The following is a 13151-nucleotide window of genomic DNA, read 5'->3' as shown; positions in this document are numbered from 1 at the left end:
GTAAACTTTTCCCTTTGTTCCATCCTTGACATCTTAATCAGTATTTCTAATATTCTTTCCATTATTTCCTTCAAAGCCACACGTTTTACCACTTTTTTTTCCCAGTACAGCTTCACGGCTGGGATCAGGATTATTTCTGAGGCCTCTGAACCGTCAACGGTGCCCAGGATCAACCCCATTAGGACAGCAGCACATTTCCACATTGTCCAAATGTTTATCAGATACAGTTTATTGGTACTTCTTTATCAAAGCTTCTTTCATTTGTTATGTAAACCTGTATAATAAAAAGGTTTAATAATTAGTTTTTGCACAGCTGACACACTTCTTGTCATCTAACATGGGTTTTGACCAGAATTAGGTTTATTAAAAATAAGCAGAAATACGATAAGATAAGATAAGATAGTATTTATTGATCTCACAATGGAGAAATTCATTCATACAGAAGAATTGATGGAATACAGAAAAGAAGAATCCACTCCAAGTCATCAAAGTAGCTACAGCCCCACATTTTCCTCCAAATCACTTCAAAGTATTATTAAATAATTTAGATAATCTCTGCCTTTCAGCTCGTCTTCCATCTGATACCAGAGAGAGGAAACAGACTGAGTGACATCTGCTACACACCTGGAGTTTTGGAGTAAATCATGAAAACTGAAATTCTGCACTTTGTTGAAGGATGTAGATGTGAAGATAAGCTGGAGCAGAGCTCTTAGCCACATTTAACTATATATATATTAATCTGTACAGGAGGACAAGATTTAGGATGCAGAAACACCAGCAAGAACTTTAAAAAATTTTTTTTTACTCCTGTTTGAGTTTATTTACATGCTTAACATTATTATAAACCACAGTAGACGTGCTGATATCGATCAATGTAATGCATGAACACTAATTTTATCAATAAATATGATGTGTAACCTAAATGTGTTCTACGACGTGTGAACTATGATTTCCCTCTAATATGTAGAACAGTAATAAATGCCCCTGTGGCTTTGCGTGGCTGTGGAGAGAGTGGGGGTGGGGTGGGGTGGGGGGGTGGCTGTAAGGTGGTCCACGGCTTTCTCAGAACTCCCTACTGCAGCTTTAAACATGTGCTTTCTCAGAATGTCTCTTTTGCTGATTGACTCAGTGGAAATTATGCTTTTAAAGATGACAGAAAAGAAGTTAGATAGGGAAACATCAGTTTTACTGACCGTGGAGATGTTTAGACCCTTAACCTTGGTGGTTTATCTCCACACGGTTTGTGTTTCGACCGGCCTAGAAATGCCTGAATGGATGAAAAGATAAACAGGCAGATGGATGGACGGATAGATGACAGATAAATCTAAAGTACTGTTAACAAGCTGTGGAACAAGTCTTAGTCAACATGCATGATCCTAAAAGCAAGTAAAAGGATGTGAAATGTGCGTCTGCTGTGGAGAGGCTGGCTCCGCTCCAGAGATGAAATAAAGGCCGATAAATGCTCCGTCGCTCAGGGTGGCCAGAACAAAAATGCTTTCATTGGTTCTGATGGTAGGAGGGTCCTATATGAGGGTTTCCCAGTAATTCTGCACTTCAGTTCTTATTTAGAGTGAAAAGTGGAGTTTATATTGACCTAAAGGTTTCTGCTCTCTCTCTGACTAGGCCTTTGAAATTATAACAGCATTTACTGGCCACTCACAGTCTCAGTCACTCTTTCGGTTCTGCCAGTCTTTCTCTCGCTGTGAGTAAATATCCTCAGAATCGTTTAACCTCAGGTTAAAACCCACAGCATGTGCTCACGTGTCTCAGAGGTGAAGAATCCTAAAGACGCAGGAGGATCTCCAGAAGGACTTAGTCCAGGCGAAGAAACGAGCGTTCTTCGTTAGTATAATCCTCTTTATTTGACACAAAGGAAGCCATTAGTACGGGAACATCTTGTTCTTGCACCCTGCAGCTGTGCGGCTGGAGGTGAAAACGCAGCAGAAACACATTTTTCATCGAAGCTCTTTTTGAGCCGGATTCTTCAGACCAAAGCTGCTGAAACTCAGCTGTGGATTTTTAGGCTTCAGGTTTTTTTTGCTTTTAATTTGTATCTTCACGCTCCTTTTTGTAGCCAAAATCTGTTGTTTTTCTGCTGTTGTCCTCCTGACTGTTGGTATTAAAATAAATAAACCCATTTTTAATACAGATCCAGCAGATGGTTTTTCTGGCACTTGGTAACACGGAGACAAACAAATTCAAACATAATGGGAAGAAATCATCACTAGATATCACGTCTGTTTTTTATTCTGCTGAAGTCTTGATTTATTGCTGAGACGATCAAACGTCAGAAACAACTATTTAAGGCCTGGAAGGACAGACGGATGGATGAAGTTGCTTTATTGGATGAAGTTGCTTTATTGGGAAATTAAATATCCTGCTGTACTTAAAAAGCCAACATGGGATCTTTTGGATGTAAATGTTGACAAAATGAAGATTGGTTATTAAATGTCTTTGTTTTTGTTTGCTTTCACACATTATGAACTGGGGTGGTGTACCTGTACCTGTGCACCTTGTCATCACAGGTGGGGCTTTAGGCAGGGCTTGGACTCTGTGGACTTAAGGTGAGACATCAGTCAATAAAATCATCTGAAAGCACTGCAGCTCTTTGGGGAACTGAGTGAAGAAGCTAAACATGTAAAAACACAGCAAACAGACAAAATATCAAAACCTAAGAATGAGGTCCCATCTGAGGTTAAACCTGTTTTGTTTTTATTAGTGGTTTCACAGATATGTCAGGTGGCGTTGGTGCTCATACCGATGGATATAAGATAATATATAATAATATAATATGTTATAACATATTAGATATGCACGTGTTGATTGCAATTTTCTTGCAGTTGTGTCGATCACTTTTTTTGAGTTGGTAGAATTGTCTGTCTGAAAAAAAATTCATTCAAATGTAAAAATTCAAATTCAAAGGACAAATACAGAATGAGAAAATCTAAAATGTCTAAATGCGTAACTTGGGTGGATGGATAAATAGATAGAATAGACAGAAAGGCCTACTGCCAAACATATTTGCTCGTCTGCCTTCAGACGTGCAGCTATAAACGTTCTAAGGTTTCTGACGAGGTTAGCACTGCAGTTGAGGTTTGAAAAATAATTTGTGAAATAGGACACTGATGTGGGACAAGGACGCCTGAATTGCAGTCTCTGCTCTAATTCACCGTGCAGGTGGTCTACCGGGTCGAGATCAGAACTCTGTGGTGTCCCAGTGAAGTTATTCTGCACCAAACTCTCTCCTCCACGTCTTCATGCACCTTGCTTTGTGCTCTGGTGTTCAGTCAGGTTGGCAGAGGAACGGAGCGATCTCCAAACTGTTCCCACAAAGTTGGAACCATGAAATTGTCCAAGATGGCCGACCATTCAGAGTTCAATTCACCGGATTAAGGGATCAACTGTTTATGAACAACCCAACACCATGATCCGCTCTGCGCCTGGTGCAAAGCAGCCAGCAGAGGTGTCAAGTAACGAAGTACAAATACTTTGTTACTGTACTTAAGTACACTTTTTAGGTATCTATACTTTACTCCATTACTTATTTTTCTTCCTACTTCTTACTTCTACTCATTACATTTTCACACAAGTATCTGTACTTTCTATTCCTTACATTTTTAAAACAAACGTTACTCGTTACTCTTGGCTTCAGTTTAAAATTTATAAATATTTATTTCACGTAATGTGCGCCATCCAATGCAGATCATTGGCGCCATCCACACCTAGTGAGAACTAGTGTAATTGGATGAGTCATATAACGCAAACACTCATTGGTTAGCTATTCTATAGCTATTCTCTTTTTCTCTCTTTCTTTCTCTTTCTTTCTCTCTCTCTCTCTCTCTCTCTCTCTCTCTCTCTCTCTCTCTCTCTCTCTCTCTCTCTCTCCACACACAAACTACATAGAATGTTTTTTGCACCAAAGGGTATAGTTTACCTTAGGTATTTGATGGAACTCACACATTTATGTTCTGGCAGTTCTGCAGGCTTGAATACTACCTCTGTTTGGAATTAAATTCCAATAAAGTTTGAGAGAGAACATGCTCCTTGAGTGACTTTGTCTTTGACTAATGGGTTAATGATTATGTTGTGTCTTGGGCCACATGTAGAACTAATCAGTAGAACTAAGCTTAATTTAATTAAGCTTTCAATTCATATAGTGGCATTTTTTGTAAAGGTTACTTTATACTTTTATACTTTAAGTAGTTTTTGGAGCACATACTTTTTCACTTTTACTTGAGTAAAGAGGTCAAGTTGATACTTCAACTTTTACCAGAGTGTTTTTAAACTGCAGTATCTATACTTCTACTTAAGTAACAAATGTGTGTACTTTTGACACCACTGGCAGCCAGGTAAGCATCCGTTCTCCTGGTAACTGCCAAACCTGCACTCATTCGCTTGATTGTGATTCAGATCACAACGTCTCCGTCCAAAATGTTCTAATATAAGCTTCCTGCTCCATGAGGTCAACAGTCAGAACTCTACCGGGGAGGAAAGGAGCTGTGGACTGCTGCGCCGCTTTCAGACGTCTTAACGTGATGGAAACACACACGGATGATGCGAGGCAAATCCTGGCCTACACGATTCCAAAGAAGAACTACAAAAAAATTTAATTAGACAAATTTTGCTGTAGACAATAAAAGCAAAAAATGTAGCCAAAAGACTGAAACATGGACCCTGTGGATGCACCGAGCATAAACCAGGCTTTAAGGTAGAGGCGGCAGTTTTTCTGGAAGCTTCTCCAAGTCCCATTTTTTAAATAACTGAGCGGACGTAAGACCGTCTTACCTGCTTTACCGCTCCTCAGGGGGATCACAGGAAAAAAATCTGTCAGATCCACTTCTGTTTTCTCTCTTTCTACTCAGGCGTTCCTTTTCTTTTCATAAACTTGTACTCAGTTTGCTTCTTGCAACTCTCAGCCATGTTTAAAGTACAAAGTGAGAACAGCTGGGCAATAATCAACGGCTAACACCAAAGCTAACCATTAAGCTAACAGTTACGCTAACCGGATACATAAACATTAGAAGAGCAGGAGCAAAAATCTGACCAATCCCTGCTGTTCGGTCCCAATGGCAGGTTGGTCAGCGTTCTGTACAGGCCTGCAGCTCCACAGAGATCTCATTGTTAACCTTTTGTTTTCTAAATACTTAATGTGTCGACTTCTGTCAGGATGGAAGGACCACTTTACCCAGTATAACAAAAATATTTCTGAACAGGATTACCATCTGTAGCTTTAAGGCTTGGATGCAGCTGCTCAGCCATGCAAACCCATTCAATGAAGGTCTCCACACATTAATAAGCGGGACTGTAGATCAACATGAATTATGGAGGCCTGCAGCTGATGACCTGCAGGAAGTTCATGATCTGTGTGTACTTTGAGCTTCTGCTGCTGATGACCCTATTCTTTGATTTCATGTGGCGTGCCACTTAGTAGCTGAGTTGCTATTGTTCCAAATCACTTTAACTTCACTATAACACCACTAACAGCCGGCTGTGAACTATTTAATACTTCAGAACTGGACGCATTGCACAGGTGGCATCCTAGCATGGATTGCTTTTGGCAATAAAAAGAAAATGCATGTGTAGGTTGATGGTGGATGGAGCTAATGATGGTGTAGAAAAGTTTAAAAAGAACAATATAGACAGTGCTCTGGTTGATGCAACTTATCTTTAACATGTCAAAAAGTTGTTAATGAAGAGCATGAATCCCAGGTCATGCACAGGCCTGGACCTCTAGAGCTTCTTTTCTGCACATCAAGCTGATAAAGACCTTATTTGGTTAAATATCGTAGCTGTAAGAGTCTTTTGCACCATCAGATATCGTGCAACAGTAGAAACCCAGCATGCTAGCCTTTATTTCACAATGCATAGCTGCAGATGAACCCTGATCTACAGGGTATTATACCGAATTTCTGAGCAATTAACACGGTTCTCAGGGTTTCACACCGTTTGACCATAGGTGGTGTACTTGTTAGTTCCCCAGTTTTCCATATGGTTCAACACAATGTACACAAACATCTTTTCAGTTGCTCCTATTTGTCACCACGGCCACAGACCAAAACCAGGTGAGAAAAAAAACAATTCAATTCACGCCTCTGCTTGGAAAGGGGCTGCTCTGCGTCCACTTGGAGCCGGTTAAATGACAAAGCCCCGCGTGTGAAGCTCAGTGTTGATGTATGCAGCGTGAAGCCCTGGCGGAAAGGTAGGGTCTCTGGCACGGCACTTTCTTCACAACGGTTTCCGTTTGAAAACATCTTGTTTTTAACTAACGCTGATTAATGATTTCAAGTTGTGAAGGCAACACAAAAGAATTACAAGAATTCTAAAATATGTTAGTTATTAAGAAAATATATGCTGACATTTTTTTTAAATTGACTCAAGGACTTAGCTGTTAACTTGTAAATAAAACGAGACGCTGGAGAGGGAAGGGCTGGGAGCTGGTAGGTAGTAATAAGACCAAATAAAGTGGTTTACACAGAAGTTTAGAGGGTTTTGATTCCCACAAACAATCCCTTTTAACTGTCTGTATGTTAAAACGTGTTTTTAAACCTGCCAAACGGTGACTCAAAGTGAAACAGCAACTTAATTCAAAGGACTCTCTGAGGGGCTTCAGTTGTGGGTTCTTTGTTGTCTACGAGTCCTACGAGGATTTAGTCTTTAGACGTATTTTCTCAAAGCGTCTTCCGCTGAAAAAACAAAAACACTTCCTTGTCAGCTCAAACCTGTTTGTTTGTTTAAAACAAAGTTGAAAAAGCAAGGCAACATATTTACGTATTTCATTTTCCGCACTAAATGACAGAAGCCGTTGTTTTAGCTTTTGTAATTTGGGGATGGAGATCAGCGCTCGGCCCGACTCATTTGGTTCTGGAGACCACAGAGAACACGAGAAACCTCGGTGTCGTTTTGAACTCAGACCTAAAGCTGAACAACCACAGGACGGCTGTTAAAGCCCTGCAGCTCCTCCCAAAGGCTTCTGCCACAGTCCTCTTTACTCTGAGATTAACGCAGCTACGTTGGGACATGATGTGAATTAAGCTGGTAGTTTAGTCCTGAGCGACGCACGGTAAAAATGTCATTTATCTAACGGAGCGACCGGCGGGGATCAAGATTAACAGATGAAGTAATGTTTCATATCTGCAAAGGAGGATCCCAGGTCTGACCCAGAGACGCCGCTCCCATCTCCCTGCTCACCTTTTAAAGCGCTCATGGTCACATTGTCCCCGGCTGTCTGATCTGCATGCAGATCTATGGTCAAGGCGAGGAGGTTCTGGTGTAACTGGACCCTGGACTTCGTTAAATCTTGACACGCAGACGTATTTCGTTGTCTGTCTGAAGTCAACAAATTTTTAAAAACTCAACGGTCCAGAACAACACCTGGAAATTAGGTCCAATCTCCCCAATTACTTAAATCCCTGCTTCGTTCATGAAGTAAAAAATGGTTTTAGGCAGGGAGGCATTTCTGAGATGCTTCTGAAAAATGAACCGTGCAGAACCCCTCAGGTCTTCAGAGACCCGTTTAGTTCTGGTTCTGGAAACCAGGACTAAACAGGGTGAAGCAGCATTTAGTTTCCATGCTCTTCAGGCCTGAATCAAACTCCCTGAAAACCTAAAAGTACGTTCACACTGAACTTAAAATCATTTTTCCCGTTGAACGCCTGCCGTTGGTCTTGGCGTTTAATCTGTCTGTCGTAATCGATTCAGCCTGACACGGACGGATCTCTCTCTGGGACACATACTACAGCCGTCTTCAGTCAGTAAAGCCATCATTAATCAATAGACATATAGTCTAATTTTACTGTCTAAATATGTAAAACTTAAAAAAGATTTTGGGCTTAAATAAAGGAGAAGCAACTTTGATTGAAATTACGCTTCGCTCTAGTCTAGACGCACATTTCACGACGTTCGCGTTCCTGAACGCTCTTTTACTTTTAACATGAAAATCAGTCGCTCCATTCGCTTTCTTCACACTGGGTGTGAACGCAGCTTTAGAGGCGTACAAACTGCTCCTTTAAATTGTAGGCTTAAAATTTGTTTTGATCAAATAATCTGACTAATGATCGTGTTTAATTTGAAAAAGAAGCATTTGTGTCTTTTAATACTTTTAAGGCTAGTGCTTTAATATTTATTATTTATTTCTCTTCCCTTTAAATTTATGTAAAAAATAATGCCTGGTGTATAAATCGTACTATATAAATAAACCTATATTGCCTTTTAAATTATTATTCACTCATTTCATACTCATAATTTATATTATATATATTTTTTTCCTTAAGGCTCTTTCTATTTTTTTTTTTTTACCAGCAAACAATCCATTTGTACATTTCATGGTTAGTTTGATTCTCTACGGTAAGAAATGTGGTTCTGTGACTCCAGTGAAAAACATTCCCCAGCAAAAAGTCAGGTAAAGTTAATTTAATTTAATCATAATCTGACATGTTTCATCGTCTGACAAAAGTTTTCAGTAATTAATGAATATTAAGATTAAACTACACGTGGGATTTAATATATTTGGTGTTTTTTTTTATAAATATTATCTTCAAAATTTGAAGAAATAATTAAATACAACGATGATAAAAGCATACGCCTTGCTTTAAGAACCGGTGCATAAACTGACATGTTTACAGGTATGAAAGGGTTTTTTAAATTTGATTCATTAAAGCCAAAAAACCTCAGAAAGACATAAAGTACAGATCAAAACCTCATAATGAACAGACAACAAAACTGCCAGTATGATAAAAAACAGCTGATCAGAGGAGAAAATGCTGGTAAATAGCAGCTTGTTTATAATGGCCCAACTCCAGTGGTATATTGCTTTAATGGCTTTGCATTTGTTTAAGTAAAATGTCTGAATCCACAGAATCATGCTGCTGCTGCGTCTGCACATCTGCGCGGGCCTTCTGCTCTGCTTGCCTCGGTGCGCACATCTGTCGTGCACGGTCGGGACGCCCAAACAGTGCCAGGAAGCTGAGTTCGCTCCAGGTTCCAATCTAGCGGGCGAAGGCTTTGATGTCACCAAGATGGAGCGCAAAGGAGCCTTCGTGCTCAACATGGACACGTGGAGACGCAGGAATAAAAAATGCACGCTTTGCATCAACCCCTACATGGAGAGCAAAATGCAGAAGCTGCCCCTGTCTGTGCAGGACTGGAGGGCCAAGCAGGTCTGCAACTCCAAGGTGTCCTCCAGCCTGCACAAATCCAGCGAGTCTTTGGTCCAGTCCACGTCTTCCTCTGTTGAGAACAACTGGAAAGTGAGCTTAGACTTTCAAACGGTGAAAACAGGCGCCTCGCTCATGTTGGCCGGAACCCACTCCAAAGTGGCTGATTACTCCATGGAGAAAACCAAGAACGACAAGTTCAGCTTCGCCACCATCGGCATGTCCTGCGAGTACTACAGGTAGGAGGACGAGAACTCGAGTGAATGTTCTGTGTTGCCAAATGTTGTCCTGTCAGAGAAAAAATCAAAAACACACGTTTTACTGCTTCATTTGCTGCTGACTCGCCCACATCAGCTACCGAGTGTCCGACTCACCCAAACTGCACAAGGAATTCAGAGGAGCCGTGAAGAAGCTTCCCCCTGTCTACAGCCCAGAGAGCAAGGAGCAGTTTTACAGCCTCATCGACACCTACGGCACCCATTACATCAGCAAGGTGACAGAACAACGCCGCTGCCTTTTAAACAACACAAGCTGTCGCCTCTCAGACGCTGCTGAACGTGTGTGAACGTGTCTTTCTAGGTGAAGTTAGGGGGAACCGTTCAGTCTGTCACCAGCATCCGTCAGTGTCAGGCCAGCATCAACGGGCTCACCTCAGAGGAGGTGCAGATGTGCCTGGAGGTCGAGGCGTCTGCAAGCTTCAGGGTCACCGCCAAAACTGAATCCAAGCACTGCAAGAGGGACGTTCAGAAGTCAGACAGCAAATCAGCGTTCTCCAGCCTCTTCAACGACAGGTGTGCATAACGTTCCTCTTTATTCCACTGGTGGACCATGCTTCTCAGGGTTCTTCACTGGAGTCCCAAAGCCTTAGAAAGTGGCTTTGTAACTCTTCTCTGATAGAAGTTCATTCATTCTTGACTTTCTTTGCATCAGGAGGAGAAGTGTTGCTTCTTCTTTGTTTTTTATAGGGTCCTGTCTGCCAGTGTAGCATTAACAATTGTTGTTTTAATGTCACATAGAGCCCAACAGATTTTACTTACTGCTTTCACCATATGTTCCGCTTGATTTCTACATGCAAGTAGCTTTATTATAATTTATGCAGGGAATATGTCAGGTTATATGGACACTAAAACAAAAAGGTAGAAGAGAAAAAAAGGAGAAAAGGTGAAAAAAAGAGGACAAAAAAAGGGAAACAACATCCTCAGTCTGCTTCTCCACCTGCAAAGAGAGATATAAAGAACAGCAGAACCAGCTGATAAAGTATTAAAGATACAATCAACCAAAGCCTTGATACCATCACTGAAGAATATACAGGATTAATTAATACAACGTGTATAAAGTGACAGCTGAAGATGATAACAGGGGTTTTCTGTAGTGAAGTGTTGCTTCTTGAGATCATTTAGCCTACTTCATGTCGTCAGATAGGTTCTGTTTGGGCGATTTCTTGATTCTGCAGCTCTGGAAATGATCAGGCCTGGGATTACTTTTTACCTCGAGCCGGGTCGGTTCTTCCTGATGATGAACAAAGTCATCATTTGAAAACTACATTTTACATTTATACATTTCCGCAGGTTATTGTCTGATTTTATCATTGGTTTGATGATCTGAACATTTAATTGTGACAAAAAAACCTGAGGAACTCTTTAAGGAGTGAATTTCGCACTTTAAGACCTTAAATGAACGTATATTCCTGATGTTGTGTCTCTAATCTTTGACTCAGTGGTTATGGAAACCTCTCCACAGGTTCACAGAAACCAAAGGGGGCCACACCACAGAGCCGGACCTTCTCTTCTCTGCTAACAAAGACCCGGCGGCCTACAAGGAATGGCTCAACACGGTTCCCCAGAATCCCGACATAATCTCGTATTCCCTGGGCTCTCTGCATGAACTGCTGCCGGCTAACACAACAACGTGGCTAAACCTGCGCTCAGCCATCACCCACTACATCCTGGAAAAAGGCCTGCTGATAAACTGCTCCGAGCGTTGCAGAAAAGACTCGAGGGATCGCTGCGTCTGCCAGTGCCAGAACGACGTGGCGGTGAACGGCGACTGCTGCCCGACCCGTAAGGGCATGGCCCGGGTGATTGTGACGGTGCAGAGGGCCACAGGTCTGTGGGGAGACTACTTCACATCCACAGACGGCTTTGTGAAAGTCATTTACAACGGCAAGGAGCGCCGTACCCCGGTCATCCACAACAACAACAACCCACAGTGGAACCAGGTGTTTGATCTGGGTTCGGTGGATCTGTATGCAGCGAACAAAGTGAGATTTGAAGTGTGGGACCAGGACAACGGCTGGGATGACGACCTGCTGGGGGCGTGCGATCAGGTTCTGAAGAACGGCACCAGGCAGGATGTCTGCAATCTGAATCACGGCCGGCTGTACTTCAAATTGGAAGTGAAATGTGCTCCGAGTCTGGGCGGTGATTCATGCACGGAGTACAAACCGACGCCCATGAACCAAAGTCTGAAGAAGCTTTACGTGTCCCGGCACGCCCATCCCATTCCAAAGCCCATGCTGCTCCAGATGGGGGTGTTTGTCAACCAATCGGTGTCTGATTATTCGACCTACTGGAGAAAGCAGGCTTTTACTGCTAAGAGGCAAACACATGAGCTCTTATAAAAGCGCTATTATACTTATCAGCAGCTGTCTACTGTAAAAAAAAAAAAAAAATAACACTTTAAAATAAGGTACACAACATTTGATTAACTGCCAAGGATCGCCTTGGGAAATTGTCATGTACTAATTGGTTGTTAACCAGTACTTCAATTAAATTTTATTTATGTAGCGCCCATTCATGACACACATCATCTCAAATCTCTTTCTAAACTCAGACTCCATCAGATCCTCCAGGTTGGTGAGAAAGTTTCCTCTCTAAGGAAACCCAGCAGGTTGCATCAAGTCTCTCCAAGCAGCATTCACTCCTCCTGAAAGAGCGTAGAGCCACAGTGGACAGTCGTCTGCATTGTTGATGGCTTTGCAGCAATCCCTCATACTGAGCATGCATGAGGCGACAGTGGAGAGGAAAACTCCCCTTTAACAGGGAGGAGAACCTCCAGCAGAACCAGAACCAGGCTCAGTGTGAACGCTCATCTGCCTCCACCCACTGGGGCTTAGAGAAGACAGAGCAGAGACACAGAAAGCTCAGAAGCTCACATTGACCCAGGAGTACTTTCTATGTTAGAGAAGACAGAGCAGAGACACAGAAAGCACAGAAGCTCACATTGACCCAGGAGTACTTTCTATGTTAGAGAAGACATACTGGGGAACATGTAATCCAGACCGGCCTTATTAGGGGGTGACAGGTTGTTTGTTAGGGAATCAAAGAGGAAGGAGTCAGGAACTAATGGGTAGTTTACCCTCACGGACAGCCAAGTCTGATGAGATCACTGCTAGTTTGTTAGCAAAGAAACAGATAAAAAAGAAATAGAGGTAAAAAACCACTGAGGTCACAGTTCCTAATTGTCAAAAACTTGTTTCCTAGTGATTATTGATATTATTGGATTCTCTCTTCTGAAAACCTATTGATGGAAGACATCATTAACCAGTTAACCACATTTTGTGGACCTTACTGAAAAGTGTTGCCAAAAAATTTTTAAATAATTAAAGAGCAAAAAATTCATAAACTGTGATCAACAAAGTTTTTTTGCAGTTGTGTTTCAGCATTAAGGTAATTTTTTTTCTGTAATAACATAGTGAAAAGGACAAGCTTCAAATCAAAGAGTAGTTTAAAAAGTCCAGCGTTTTACTTAGAAGTTAATTTCTGCATTCATATGAAATATGTGCCTTTCCGCAAATGTGCTTATACAGTAATTTTCAATTAACAAGCTTTTTTATCAGTTTTATAGCAACTTTTTGAAAACAATCTTTGAGTAGATATTTGCATGAAGCCCACTTTTCTGCATAAAATCTTTTTTTTATTGTAATGTTCTGGTCAGATGTAATGTTCTAATCTTAAATGCTAATGAAAAATCATTACAGTAACAGCAATAAAGGCTTGA

At 41.4% G+C, this 13151-nt stretch overlaps 1 protein-coding gene across 1 annotated transcript; it reads left to right on the top strand.

The window, feature by feature from the left end:
- Nucleotides 1-6183: 6183 nt before the first annotated feature.
- LOC105932723 (perforin-1) lies at nucleotides 6184-11823 on the top strand. Its single transcript, XM_012871980.3, has 5 exons — nucleotides 6184-6199; nucleotides 8855-9391; nucleotides 9507-9645; nucleotides 9732-9943; nucleotides 10893-11823. The coding sequence occupies exons 2-5, from the start codon at nucleotides 8859-8861 to the stop codon at nucleotides 11770-11772; spliced, it is 1764 nt and encodes a 587-aa protein (XP_012727434.3). The 5' UTR covers nucleotides 6184-6199; nucleotides 8855-8858; the 3' UTR covers nucleotides 11773-11823.
- Nucleotides 11824-13151: the final 1328 nt, after the last annotated feature.

Source organism: Fundulus heteroclitus, chromosome 16 (genome assembly GCF_011125445.2).
Source record: "Fundulus heteroclitus isolate FHET01 chromosome 16, MU-UCD_Fhet_4.1, whole genome shotgun sequence".
Lineage (NCBI taxonomy): Eukaryota > Metazoa > Chordata > Actinopteri > Cyprinodontiformes > Fundulidae > Fundulus > Fundulus heteroclitus.
Note: the sequence above shows the minus strand (reverse complement) of the source record. Positions and strands in the feature narration are given on the sequence as shown.

What these genes read in the sequence shown, in the direction of transcription:
- LOC105932723 (XM_012871980.3), top strand. Translation starts at nt 8,859, where the DNA reads ATGCTGCTGCTGCGTCTGCACATCTGCGCGGGCCTTCTGCTCTGCTTG. An exon ending in GCACCCATTACATCAGCAAG is followed by an intron (nt 9,646 to 9,731) that starts GTGACAGAACAA and finishes GTGTCTTTCTAG; the next exon opens with GTGAAGTTAGGGGGAACCGT. An exon ending in TCCAGCCTCTTCAACGACAG is followed by an intron (nt 9,944 to 10,892) that starts GTGTGCATAACG and finishes ACCTCTCCACAG; the next exon opens with GTTCACAGAAACCAAAGGGG.